Source organism: Arachis hypogaea, chromosome 7, assembly GCF_003086295.3.
Source record: "Arachis hypogaea cultivar Tifrunner chromosome 7, arahy.Tifrunner.gnm2.J5K5, whole genome shotgun sequence".
NCBI lineage: Eukaryota > Viridiplantae > Streptophyta > Magnoliopsida > Fabales > Fabaceae > Arachis > Arachis hypogaea.
Genome location: NC_092042.1, coordinates 13342117 through 13355979, shown reverse-complemented (window position 1 = coordinate 13355979; position 13863 = coordinate 13342117). Strand labels below are relative to the sequence as shown.

At 28.2% G+C, this 13863-nt stretch overlaps 2 protein-coding genes and 1 pseudogene across 2 annotated transcripts; 1 reads left to right on the top strand and 2 right to left on the bottom strand.

Moving 5' to 3' along the window:
- Window positions 1-1415: 1415 nt before the first annotated feature.
- LOC112701158 (uncharacterized) lies at window positions 1416-2409 on the bottom strand. The gene has a single exon (XM_025751955.2). It carries the CDS (start codon window positions 2407-2409, stop codon window positions 1786-1788), a length of 624 nt encoding a protein of 207 aa, XP_025607740.1. The 3' UTR covers window positions 1416-1785.
- Window positions 2410-3566: 1157 nt separating this feature from the next.
- On the top strand, window positions 3567-4659 carry LOC112701157 (transcription factor bHLH51-like; annotated as a pseudogene).
- Window positions 4660-12492: 7833 nt separating this feature from the next.
- LOC140174290 (uncharacterized) lies at window positions 12493-13173 on the bottom strand. The gene has a single exon (XM_072198703.1). It carries the CDS (start codon window positions 13171-13173, stop codon window positions 12493-12495), a length of 681 nt encoding a protein of 226 aa, XP_072054804.1.
- Between the last annotated feature and the right edge of the window lie 690 nt (window positions 13174-13863).

Sequence of the window (13863 nt, the reverse complement as noted above, 5' to 3'; positions counted from 1 at the left end):
TGAATAAAAAATGGTGAATTAATATATAGAGTAATTATATATAATAAGGATTTGGAGAAATTTCATTCATAATTTTTCTCCTTAAAAAAAACTAAAATATGTATTGTTTACACTAAATTTATATTACTATTTAATGAATTTTAATTTCTAACAGAAAAATATTGTATTGTGTTCTAAAATAATTTTATTAGGAGTCAATATATCTTTTTTTTAATAGAGAGCCTCTTGTCTTTTGAAAGAAATGGACAAGAGTATAATTGAATATTTACTCTAATACTCTTATTCATAACATATGACTTTTACTCAATAAAATTCAATATTTTAGATTTTTAGTTATTTATACATAAATTGCAGTTGGATATTGAACATTTTTCTCTTTGTACAGAGATCGTATTAGACTAGTATATTTTAAGTATAATATTAAAAATCTACTATGCTGCCATGATTTATATATTAAAAAATAGTATTGAATTTATGAGTAAATAGTGACCAGTTACCACAATTTATATAGTTTTTGTAACCAAATTTTTATTTTTTTTTTGACATCATGCATATTATTCACCGCATGAGGAAATCATTCACTTAGAGATCATCACGCATTATGTATAAATAATCCTATTATATTATCAATAGTATTTTTATCAATTTTTGGTAATTTTTATTCATAATTGTGTTTAATAAAAATATCTTTGGAGATATTAATAAAACAAAAAAGTACATAAAAAATACACAAAAATAATAAAATTATAAAAAAATAAGAAAAAAATTATTAATAATTAAATAATTGAAATTATAAATTATAAAGGTGAAACTAAATATATATAGAATCGCCTATATATTTAATTTTACCTTCATAGTGATTTTGCCTATATATTTAATTTTGCCTTTATATTTAATTGCCGAAAATAACCCCTAATAATTATCTCAAAAGACAACGAGACTCTTGACAAAAAAAATATCAACCCGGCTCCTAAGATTTATTTTTATAGGACTGATTAGCCTTTGTGCCAAAAAAAATTAATGTTATTTTTTTTGCACATGAGTTAATCAGTCCCCAAAAATATATCAGGGACCGAAGACGTCGTTATCCTTTCGAGATAATTGTCAAGGATTGAATAGAGTATTTACTCTAATTTTAATAATTCAACTATCAATAAAATTTCTTTTTTCCTTATTTTTTTTAACGGAAAAGACAATAATTCTGCACTCAGATTAATCCAACTCAGCAAAAAATAATGTTACAGCCATGCCTCTTGGAAAATTTTAGATGTCAATTGCAATAAAGTATTAGAAAACTAAATGATATAAATGTTCTATGTAAACCTCTTCTACACTGTACTTGTGGACGATGATTTTCAGCATCCTCTATCAATGAATAAAACTATTTTGTTAATAAAACGAAAAGAATATATAAAGAGTACGGAAAGATGATAATAAAATTGTAAAAGAATAAAAAAAAAAAATTTATTAATTATTCAATAATTGAAATTATAAACTATGAAGATGAAACTAAATATATATAGAATTGTATATATATTTAGTTTACCTTCATAGTTTTTAATTTCAATCATTCAACCATTAATAAAAAAATTTTTCTTTCCTTATTTTTTTTAACCGGAAAAACAATAATTCTACAGAGATTAATCCAACTCGGGAAAAAACAATGTTACAGCACATGTGCCATGCCCCCTTGAAAATTTTAGATGTCAATTGCAACAAAGTATTAGAAAACTAAATGATATAAATGTTCTATGTAAACCTCTTCTATACTTGTGGATGAGGATTTTAGCACCCTCTATCGATGAATGAAACTATTCTGTTAAGCCCTGGCTGAGTCCTCACTTGTGTCGATCGAAATTGTTCCTTTGTCCTACCATAATAGACAGCTTCCTCCCCTGAAAAGGTGATGAAATTCCAGCCAAATGCCGATCCACCAACTACATATGTCCCTTGACCTTCTTCAGCCAATGCCATAATCTCAACTTGAATCTGCTCTGGAGACTTCATATGTTGAGGCTGCTGCTCTTGCTGTGTTTTGTGATCCAAGTTTTGGCCATCTTGCTTATACTTTGCCAACGAAACTGCTTCTGCTTTCATATCGTCATATAACTTCACAACAATCTTCAATTGTTCTCGAATTTCTCGGGATTCTTTGCTACTTTTGTAGTCGGGAGTTCGTAGAACCTGGATGAAATGGGGGCGAAGGTCTGGAATAAGTGCGCGAATCTTGTAGTAGTTGGAAAAAGAATCAGATTCGAGAGGCCTCTTTTTCGTTGAAGAAGGAATAGCAGCACCACTCGTTGTTGGTGGTGGTGAAGGAGGAGGAAGGTGTGAACTTTGAGTTGTTGGTGATGGAGAAGCAGCAGAAGAAGGAGAAGGAGAAGTTTCAGCTGCTTTTGGTTTTTTCATTGATGTTGATATCATAATAAATCAGAAAGAGTAAGGAAAGAAAAAGAATTTTATTAATTGTAGAATGATTGAAATTATAAACTATGAAGTTGAAATTAAATATATATAGAATATTTGTCTATAAAAGATAAAAGCAAATAAAGATAAGATAAGGATAAATAAAGATAAGATAAAGATAAGATAATAATAAAGGGAGCCATTTAGATAAAGACGTCTAAAACGTCTTTTTTTAAAGATGTTTTCTAGTAATTAAAATTTAACATATATAATCGATTAAATCGTATTATTTTTGTCAAAATTAGGCCAGATAAATTAATTTGACCAAAAAATAATGAATCAAATATTGAACTGGTCTAAATTAATTTCATTTTTTTATAAAAAATGACCACAATACCCTTATTATAGTAAATGACTAAAATATTCATATATATATATATATATATATATATATATATATGTTAATTTCGAAAACTCTAAATCCTAATCTTATAATGGCAGAAAAATAAAATGCTAGAATTTAGGATTCTCAAAATTAATATATATAATAAGAGTATTTTAATCATTTTCTATAATAAGGGTATTGTAGTCATTTTTCATATAAATTATATTAATTTAGATCAGTTCAAGATTTGATTAACTATTTTTTTGGTAAAATTAATTTGTTTGGCCTAATTTTAACAAAAATAACACGGTTTAATCAATTATATGTATTAAATTTTAATTATTAAAAAACATCTTTAAAAAAAAGACGTTTTAAACATCTTTATTTGAGCGGCTCCCAATAATAAAAGACTAAAATTATCACTGAATTTGTGCATTCTGTTGGGCTAAATTTGTGGGTCGTGAGACTTCTTTATTGTTGTCATGAGTTGAGGTGAAAGAGTGGTTTAATAGATGTGTTTAATAAAAAGATTTTGTTATGACTGCGTCTAATAGAAATATCTTTATAAATATCAAGGTTGCAAGAACCGGACCGGTCAATAAACCGGTAAGGTTACTGGTTCAATGATTCATTGATTCGACCGGAGTTCAACCGGAATTCAATCGGTTTAATTAAATATTAAATAAAATTATTAAAAAACTTAAAATAATCTTAAGTATATAAATTCAATAATTTCTAACTTAATAAAATTTAATATTTCACATAATAAATTATCCATTACTCTGCACCAAACAGTAACAATAATTCTTTCTTTTCAGTACCAACACAGATAGTGCCTCATGCCTATGACTCAGCATTTGCCTCTCTTCAATTCCAATATCTATGGCCTTTAGTCTTTGAAGGATTTCCAGAAGATAGACCTGCAAGTGCTTCTAAGAGCCATAGCCAAGCAGAGAAAAGAAGAAGGGACAGAATCAATGCACAGCTTGCAACTCTTAGAAAACTGATTCCTAAGTCTGATAAAGTAATATTGTTTTTCAAAATTTATATTCCAATATTGTCATAGACATAGTTAGTTACTTCTCTCCTTTTTGGCAAAGTATATTGTTTACTTTTACTTCTATCAGTTATGCTATTCAGAGTTTAGATTTTCTTTTTCATCCTTTGAATTATAGCAAGAAAATAGAAATTACCTACCTAAGGAAAATGACATGATATGCAAGGTATCATTAGTTTATGCTATTAATAGCTTTAATAGGTTCCATGATAGAACTTAAAGCATTTGAATTCTACTTCATCAACCTTGATAGATAAAGAACTAGAGAAGCTATATATGTTTTTGTTTTTTAGACTGCATAAATTCCATAATTGATTATGCTTTCAAAATCAATTCAACTAGAAGTGTAAGAGTAATATAAGTTCAACTTTGAATTATGCCGGAATGAATACTACAAAAGCAGAATCAAATTAATTAAGTTTTGTTGCGAATGCAGATGGACAAGGCTGCATTACTAGGGAGTGTAGTAGATCATGTAAAGGATCTAAAGTGAAAAGCGATGGATGTGAGCAAAAGCATCACAGTTTCAAGTGAAACTGATAAAGTAACAATAATAGAGTGTGACCCTGATCAAGATGAAAGCTATGCTAAAGTGAAGATACTGAAGCACAACATTGTAATTTCAGTTTGCTGTGATGATAGACCAGAACTTTTCAGTGAACTCATTCAAGTTCTAAAAGGGTTGAGGCTCATAAATCAAGATCAGAACATATTCAGAAGCAGCAAACAGAACAGGCGAGCTCATAAATCAAACATAAATCAAGATCAGAACCTCAGAAAATCAAAAACAAAAATCAAGAAGGCAGCATAGAACAGGCGAGCTCATAAATCAAGATCAGAACCTCAGAAAATCAAAATCAAGAAGCGTAGAACTCATAAATCATAATCAGAATTCAGAAGGAAGCAAGTTCAAAATCAAGAAGACAAGAACAGAGTCTTACCAGCGAATGAGGAGTCGGGCTCGGCGAGCTCGGCGACGAGGAGGCGGGCTCAACGCGGTGGTGGTCGCGGCTGCTGTGGATGGCTGTGGGTGGCGAATGAGGAGCGCTGCTACTGTGGATGGCTGTGGGTGGCTCGGTGGTTTCTGGAATCTGGAGCTTGGTGGGCGGTGACAATGGTGGCCTTGGTGGGTGAAGGGAGAAGAAAGGAGAGATTGGCTGATTGGAGTAATGGGGTCAGTGGCATAGTGGATTAGGGTTAGGTTGGGTTACGCGTACGCCTTTCTATTTTTTTTTTTTAAAAAAAACCAAAACGACGTCGTTTGGCATATGAATTTCCAAACTACTAAACCGCCAAAAAATCGGACGGTTCTTCTGGTTCACTGGTTAACTGCCGATTCGACCGGTTTTTTTACCGATTCTTTGCTATTCGGTTTTTGAGGTTATCCGGACCGGCTAGGTAACCGGTTCCCAGTTATTTCGGTTGAATCGGCTGATCCAGTCTGGTTTTTAAAACCATAATAAATATATTTTTTGGATATGTCTCTTTATACATGTATTTAAAATATAATAATTAATTATTATTGATAATAAATTGACAAATAATATATTAATATCATATACTTTTCTTATAAAACAAGAAAAACATTCATGTAGATTTAACTTTAAGGACTAATGGCGACGGCATTGGTGGTGATAGAAGGCCCAGGCAAAGGCGGAAGTAGGCGGCCAGCGGGTCGAGTGAGTGGACGAGGATCGGAGAAAGATTAAGCACATGAAGACCACAATTATTATTGTAATGACAACGAAAAACTCCAACCAATGCTCGGTGGTGTGGGTGATGGAGGAGGAAGAGGAGCCATCCTCTAAACCTATTTGTTATTGGTTTATCATCATTTGAAACTGTGGTATTTAAACTCTTCTCATTTTTTCCTCAAAATAACATTTCCTCTCAAGAAAATATTATTGTTTCTTAATTACTTTCGCTGTCAAACAATCTTTGAGAGTTCGGAGGGATTTTTTTTACATTTTGGGTGAGTTTGAACTATTATAATCACCATTTTCAGCTACCAAATTAAAGTTTGAGAAACACCAAGGCTTAAGTAAAAGATAGAGCTAATGTACAATTTCTTTTTATTCATAAAGGGAACTACGTACTAATTGAGCTTGTTTAATTTTATTAATTTTTTGGCACTTCTAAACTTTTTTTTTTTAGTTTTTTACGGTATTCTTCCGTCTGACAAGCTAATGATTAATTTGTCGTGAATCGGAGCTTCATTTAAGAATTTGTCATTAGCCAATAAATTACTGCATACAAAAAATAAAATTCGAACCCCTAACACTTATTTAAATAAACCAATAAGTTAACTATTAGGTTAACCCAATTTAATCTTTTGGCACTTCTTTTTTTTGTAAACATATTAACGATCGGTATATGCTTCTCATCAATGAACAACTCATAATAGCAGGGAATAGTTATATATGTAATTTTTGTTTCTATTAAAAAACATGGATGATGACTTTTTAATAGCTAAATTCGTGCAAGTAGATATTTATACTTAAACCATAGGGTATCAAACCCCTTTTAATTAAATTCTAATGAATTTTTTGTCTGCTGAGTTTTAGATTAGGTATTTTAACATTAAAAGATTAAAAGTTATCTTCTAATATATTTTGGCTATTTCATGATTTCATCCTTCTTATAAGACCTAGAATCTCTTATATAGTACTTGTTTTTATCATAAACTGTTTCAAACTTCAAAGTGAAGTTTGGTGACGAATATAGACTCCTTTTTAAGTGGTATATTGATGTTGCTCTAATTAGTAGTATTATTACTATTATTATTAATGTTTTTTTTTTTACAAAAATGTTACTCAACATATATTTTTTATATTTTTGACTTTTTGTCTTTTACTCAATAAAATTTAATATATTAGATATCTAGATTGTGACAGGGTATTGAATGTTTCTCTTTTTTTATATATAAATCATGTTAAACTAGTGCGCGTTTTATGTATAATTTTAAGAGTCTATTATTCTACCTCGATTTATGTACTAAGGAATAATATTGAATTTATAAGTAAATAGAGGTCAGATAAAACAATTGAATTTCGATCCTCTAAATTTTTAATTTTTAATTTAGAGGATAAAGTGTGATTTTTTATCTTTGAATAATTTTTTTCTCATATTTATTTTTAGTTCTACCTATAAAATGAATAATGAGAAATTACACTTTACTCTTTAAAATAAAATTCAAAATTTAGATGATTCAAATCCAAAACAATTTATATACTTTTGTAAAAAAATCCTCACTGGGGAGTAGCTTGTGCACTCATGGACCTATGATGCAATTAGTTTTGCATGTGTGAAAAACGTGTGTTTAATGGAGGATTAACGCGATAAAATTATGAAATGGTTAGAAATAAATAATATATTTCTTATAATTATTTAGCTGAATTCCTATAAATAATGGTCGAATAAACTGATCTAGATTCCAAATCCCAAAAAAAAAAAAAAACTGATCTAGATTAATTATCTAGTTATATTTTTTACTTATTTATTTTTTAAAAGATGAAACTAGTATAATGCGTGTATCTTAAGATTTGTGTATATCTGTTTCCTATTGATTGAAATAAGGTGAGGCGAAGACATCTTTGAAACAAAATGAGTCAATTTTTAAACCATCAAATTCAATCTATCTTAATTAAACATAATAATACTCTAAGGCGTACTTACATTATCTCCTGAAGCATGCATGACACAACCATTTACTAACTTTATCAATTCAAATAGATGACATTTTAACCATACTTATACTTTAGTTTATTATTGAATCAGGTGTAAGTAGGAAAAGGTTATAATATTTAAATAGGGATTATTGGTTTGATCGAACTGTGATAATCAAAAGAGCCTGCGCAAATTAACTTATTATTGAATTATGCAATTTCTAACGTATATGTTACTATGTTAGTTTCCTATTTATTTTTTTTTTTGCTAATAGTTTCATATTTTTTTTTTTTTTGTTATGAATTATAGTTCTATAACCCATCATTCGGCAGAGTTAGGCAATATGGGGGTGTTTTTTTTAACAAAAAAAGGTTAAAAAATATATGGGTGAGTTAGAAAAGGAGGATCTATTGAAAGAGTTTGAGTAAGATTAGCATGAGAAAAAAAGATAGTGGTTTAAATTTGAAGGACTCTTATATTCAAAATTTGACTCATCCAACTAAGTAAGTATGGAGAATGATAGAAAATCCAAAGGCTATATAAATGCAATTGCTAAAAGTTATCTATTTTTCTGATTGAGAATTTTGGAAAGCAAAAATAGGAAAACAAGTATCATGGACTTGGAGAAATATCATAGAAGGAAAGAATTTTTTTGAAGAGGAATGGTAGATGGAGCATAAACATTGGAAAAAACATTAAAATATGGGAGAATAATTAGATAGTTGAAAACAGAGAACACAATGAATGAATTAAGTCAAAAATCTCTTAATTGAAGGTATGGACTGAAATGAGAGGATGATTAGAACTCTAGTTAGTCTCGTAAAAAAGGAAGATAAATTCATTTGGCCTCACAAAATAAATAGTATATATATATATATATAATATGAAAACTGGTTATCATATAGCACAAAAAGAAAAGTAATAAGACAAATGCTCCTCCAGCTACAAGTAATAACAAGGTTCTTTGAAAATAAATTTAGGGAAATCATTTATCACAAAAAATAGATGTTTTTTTTAAAAGCATCGCATGCATTATTTCAGTTTTTTTTGCGAATCTATATAAAAAGAGGGCTCAGTTATTTGTATATTAGAAACCAAAGTGTGTTATTCAATGATATTTGGAGAGCAATGTGTATTACTCTACTATGGGCCTGCTTTAAATTTTTGAAAGAAACAAAACGTTGAAGACGTTTTGTGGCAGAGTGATTTTTCTTTTATAATAAACTAGGCAAAACGGCATCGACGACTTGATTAAATTTCTTTTAAAATTTTGTAGGAAGAAAACGTCAGTGATGTAATGTGTAAACTTTTTTTTTTAATTTTATTTTAAGCAAAACGTCAACGACGTGTTGTAAATTAATTTTTTTTAAATGAAAACGTCAGTGACGTTTTGTTAGAATATATATTTTTAAATTATTTTTTGGTGAAAACGTCGTTGACGTATTGCAAAAAAGTAAAAACGTTAGTAACGTTTTGTGAAAACGTGAGTGACGTTTTGTGGTGGAGGAAATAAAAAAATATAAAAGTAACTATAAAAGAAGTTCTGGATTGTGTTAAAACGCAAAAATAGAGTATGAGAGTAAAGTTTAAGTGAAGTAATGAGAGCTTTGTTCTACAAAATGTGGTCAGTTTGAGAGTGAAAAAAATTTGTGAGTGAGTGTGATGAGTGTATGAAATGGAGGGTTATATTAGTTTAAAAATATATTATAATGGTCAGATTTTATCTCATACACATGAAGGTGTGAGTTTTTTATGTGAGAATCCATGTGTTATTGTTGTTCCTCTGTCAATAACATATGAAGGACTTAAGAGTATACTTTCTCAAAGTGTAGATCATCAAGTGCAAAAAAGAGTCATAAATATTCTGTATAGGCAGTCTGTGTTAGTATTTGGTGGTTTTGGCCAATTTCAAATAATGCATGTGACTGATGAAGATAGTATGCAAAGAATGTTTTTTACCTATCATCAAACTAGAGCACAGACCTCACTTATTGAGTTGTATATTGAGTTCGAAAAAATCGATGATGTTGACTTTCCAGAACCCAACATAGACTGAGTGGGTTATAATACTGAAAGCGATGAAGAGTTTGAAGGTAATATAAGGCTTTGGTTTAATTGTGGTGAATGGTCCCCAATATGGAAGTTGCCGTTTTGTTTTGTGGGTTTCTTTATTTTTGGTGAGGTAAGGTTGATAAGGATGGAAGGAGACATTTTGTGGTAGAACTGAAGAGAAGATGAAGAAATGAAAAAGAGAAGGGATTAAAAATCTTCACGCCGGTGAGAAGGAGATATTTTCTCCCACGTGTTAACTATGCATACATAAAACGTCACTGACGTTTTGTACAAAACATCGCCGACGTTTTGTTGAAGAATGAAATTGACGTCGCTGAGAAAACGGCAACGACGTTTTTCTGTATTCCCACAATGGCGTTAAATACGTATTTTTGGCCATTTCAGTGGATAACACTAACATAGGCTCAATATTAAAAATAAAAAACTCTAAAAAGAGAATAGCTAATTTATCCTTATATAAAAAAGAATGAATGAGTTTGGGGCGGGTAGTGTGGGAGCATGGAGCGGATTTGGGTTTTGAGTTTTTACTCATGTCAATTTTTTTCTACTACCTTCTTAAATGGGTTTAGAGAAGAAGTTTATACTTCACATACTGTAGCCACATTAAAATAAATTCTAATTTGAAAAAAACAACAATAAAAAGAAAAGGATGGACCCAACCCAGTTTCCATTTTAAAGTTTTGTACTAGGCCTTAGTAAAGAAACCCAACCCAAAATATATCTAATGTTTTTTGTACATGACCCTAGTAAAGAAAAACAACTCTTTAATTGGCCAGCGGGTGGTGGCAGATCTTCTATTATTGTACTCTGTCTTTTCTATTTTTTTTTATTTTGTTTCTATTTATTTAAGTTTTATAATTTTTTATTATAAATTTTATTATTTTTATCTCATATAATTTAATTGATCATAATTTTTTATGTGTTGAATCTTTTTAATATTTAAATTATATTTTTTTTGTATTTAATTTTATTTCTAACTTAAAAAATTAAATGATAAAATAACATTGATATAAATTGTTGTGCATTTTTTTCTTTATTTTTTTTTGGCTTACCTTCCTTTTTTAGAAATTATGAGTAATTATATATAATAGTATTTATGCATAAAAGGTAAATATAAATTGTATCCTAACTTTTTTTAGTAAAATTTTTATTATCTATCTCAAAATAAAAAAATATTATAAATTATTTTAAACCATTGAACCAATAAATGTGTCATTATTATGAACATCGATAGAATTTAAAAAAAATTATAATTATTCGAATATATTAATTCTTTTAGTCAAATATTACCTTAGATTTGTGTTGGACAAATTTATATGCTTATTACAATAGTTAACGCTTTGGATTAAGATAAAAAAATAGATTGAAGAATTGGTTAAAAAAAAATAGTATTTTGGAAGAGTTTGAAAATAAAGCATTTGAATATTGGATAACTTTTAATTGTGTTTGTTCCTATTATTTTATATTTTACTATCTTTTGTTTGAGATTTTTTAATATTGTTTCTTTATACTTTGGTATTTTAAAAAACTTTTTTTGGTTTAATATATTTATTTTTTAGTCTAGTAACAATTTCATACAAAAAATAATATTAAATTAAACATAAATTAATCTCAAATTAAAAAGTTATATTAATTAATATAAATATTACTTGATTTAATTTGATTTAATTTATTCACACTTCAATATAGTTGATTGAAAATGAATGATAAATAAACATTAAAAAATAATTAAAAAAATAGAATGTTTGTAATTATTTTAAAATAGATAATAAAATAAATTATAGGGTATTATTTTATTTACATCGTTAATAATTACAAAAATAAAAGGTTAGTAATTATATTAAAATAGATACTGAAATAAATTTTATGGTACTAAATTTATTTAAATTATAAATATAGTCTTATAAATAGTAACTTTGTATAAGGAGATTGTTAATAAAATTTTATAATCTCTATACTTATACCTATTTAATTTGTTTCATATATTTAATTTTATTCTACTTTGTATAAAAAATTGAGGCTTGCCTTCTGTAATTAATTATTTAAAAAAAATAGTGAAATAAATTATATGGTATAATAAATTTTAAATAACCAATAACGATAACATATATCTTAATAATATCTTAAAAAAATAATAATAACATAACAATAAAAATAAAATTATAGATTAGTTAAAATAAATAAATAAATAAATAAATAAATCTTATTTTAAATTTATAAAATATTTCTAAATAATAATGATATATAAATAATATAAATATATATAATAAATTAAACATATTACACATAAACTTTTAAATATAATAATAAAATAATAATATTATAGCAAATTATTATAACAAATGATGCGATAGATGTGTCTCTATATTTTAGTGTAAGCGAGTTTTAAATTTTTTTTTTTTTGAAAAACACAAAATATCACCTATGTTTTGTGTGTAAAAAATATTTTTTAATTATTTAAATACAAAACGGTGCCAACATTTAATTAAAAATTATTAAAATTTATTTTTTACAAAACGGCAGTACCGTTTTTATTTCATAATTTTTTTAAATCTAAAAATGAAAAACATCAATGAAGTTTTGGTTGTTTTTAATTTTTTTTAAATTAAAAAAATTAAAAAAAATAAAGAAGAAATCATCAAACTATGAATGACCTAATATTCTTTTTAAATAAAACTAGTGTATAAACCCATGCTCAGCACGGAAAAATTTATAAAAGTAAGAAAAAGTTTATATGTTTCGATATTTAAAACAAAAATACAAATAATTATTATTTTAAAAAATATATAAAATTATTATCAAAATCAAAGTTTAACTTAAAAAAGGGAGTAATAATTATTTTATATTTTTTAAAGTAAAATAATTATACACTAATACATAATTTAAAAAAATTAAAATATTTACATTAGAATACTATTTTTTCAAACACTTCTCTATAAACAACATTGATAGTTGAATTTGCAGACATTCCTACGTGATTCATAAGTAAAACTTTTAAACCTCTCTTACTCTTAACTCTTGAAAGTGCCACATATAGTTGGCCATGTATAAAAACTGGTCTGAGCAAGTACAATCTAACATGAGATAAAGTTTGTCTCTGAGACTTATTAATTGTCATGGCAAACGATACTATTATGGAAAACTGTTTTCGTTGGAATCTAACTGGGACGGTTTCATTTGTTGGTACCATATTTATTCTTGGAATCAAAGCAATATGACCAACATTGTTACCCTTTAAGACTTCACATTCTATGACATGATTTCTAAGCTTCCTAACTTGTAGCCTTGTACCATTACAAAGACCACTGGATTGGTCAATATTTCTCAGTAACATCACCGGAACACCAATCTTGAGTATTAATTTATGTGGAGGCAAACCAGAACAATTTATGCTATTCAGTAATTCAGAACCATAGAGATCTAGTTGACTCTCCATATTCCCTTCATCCATACATATGGAATCTGAACTAAGATATAATTTTTCCCCTCCAGGAATGATAGCCATCAGATGGTTGTTGACCTTTTCAACGATGTCTAATGTGGAAGCCAGTATAGTTCTTGCTTTGAAAAAATCCTTTGAGGACATGTTTTCCAAAATATTTGGATAAGAAAAATGAACTAACTCATCAAATGCCTGGTCCGAAGAAGGAATAACAATATCTCCTAGAAGACATCCATATTGTCACCTATTAGACCATCACCAACTTTCAATAATCACTCACCAAATTGCTCTGTCTCATCTTGATCTGAAGCAGTCGTCCCGACAGAGAGTCTCATATTTTTTGTTAGTTTGAGCACCTGACAAAACTTTCAAAGGTAAGACGAATTCACGGTTGAATGAACGATATCTTGTCTCGATCCTCGTGGAATGACAGGAAAAATTTATCTAAAGTCTCTACCTAGTACAACCACTTTTCCTCCAAAGGAAAAATCTTTGCTATATGTTGGAGAACACCTCATGATATCACCTAAGCATTTATCAAGCGCTTTATAGCAGTACATGCTAGCCATTGGAGCCTCATCCTAAATTATAAGTTTAGCTCTCAACAGTAACATTGCTTGAGGGGAACCATGTTTGATGTTACATACAGAATCCTCAGTTATATTCAGCGGTATTTTGAACCTTGAGTGTGCCGTTCTTCCATTTTTGAAGAAGTAAAGATGCAATACCACTCGAAGCAATGTTTAACACTATATCACCCCTTGAGCAAATCTCAGCAGACATAAGGTTCCAGAGAAATGTTTTTTCAGTACTTCCATGACCATACACAAAGAA

Bases quoted from the DNA above. Each gene is read 5' to 3' on its own strand.
- LOC140174290 (XM_072198703.1), bottom strand. From the start codon at position 13,173: ATGTCCTCAAAGGATTTTTTCAAAGCAAGAACTATACTGGCTTCCACA.
- LOC112701158 (XM_025751955.2), bottom strand. From the start codon at position 2,409: ATGAAAAAACCAAAAGCAGCTGAAACTTCTCCTTCTCCTTCTTCTGCT.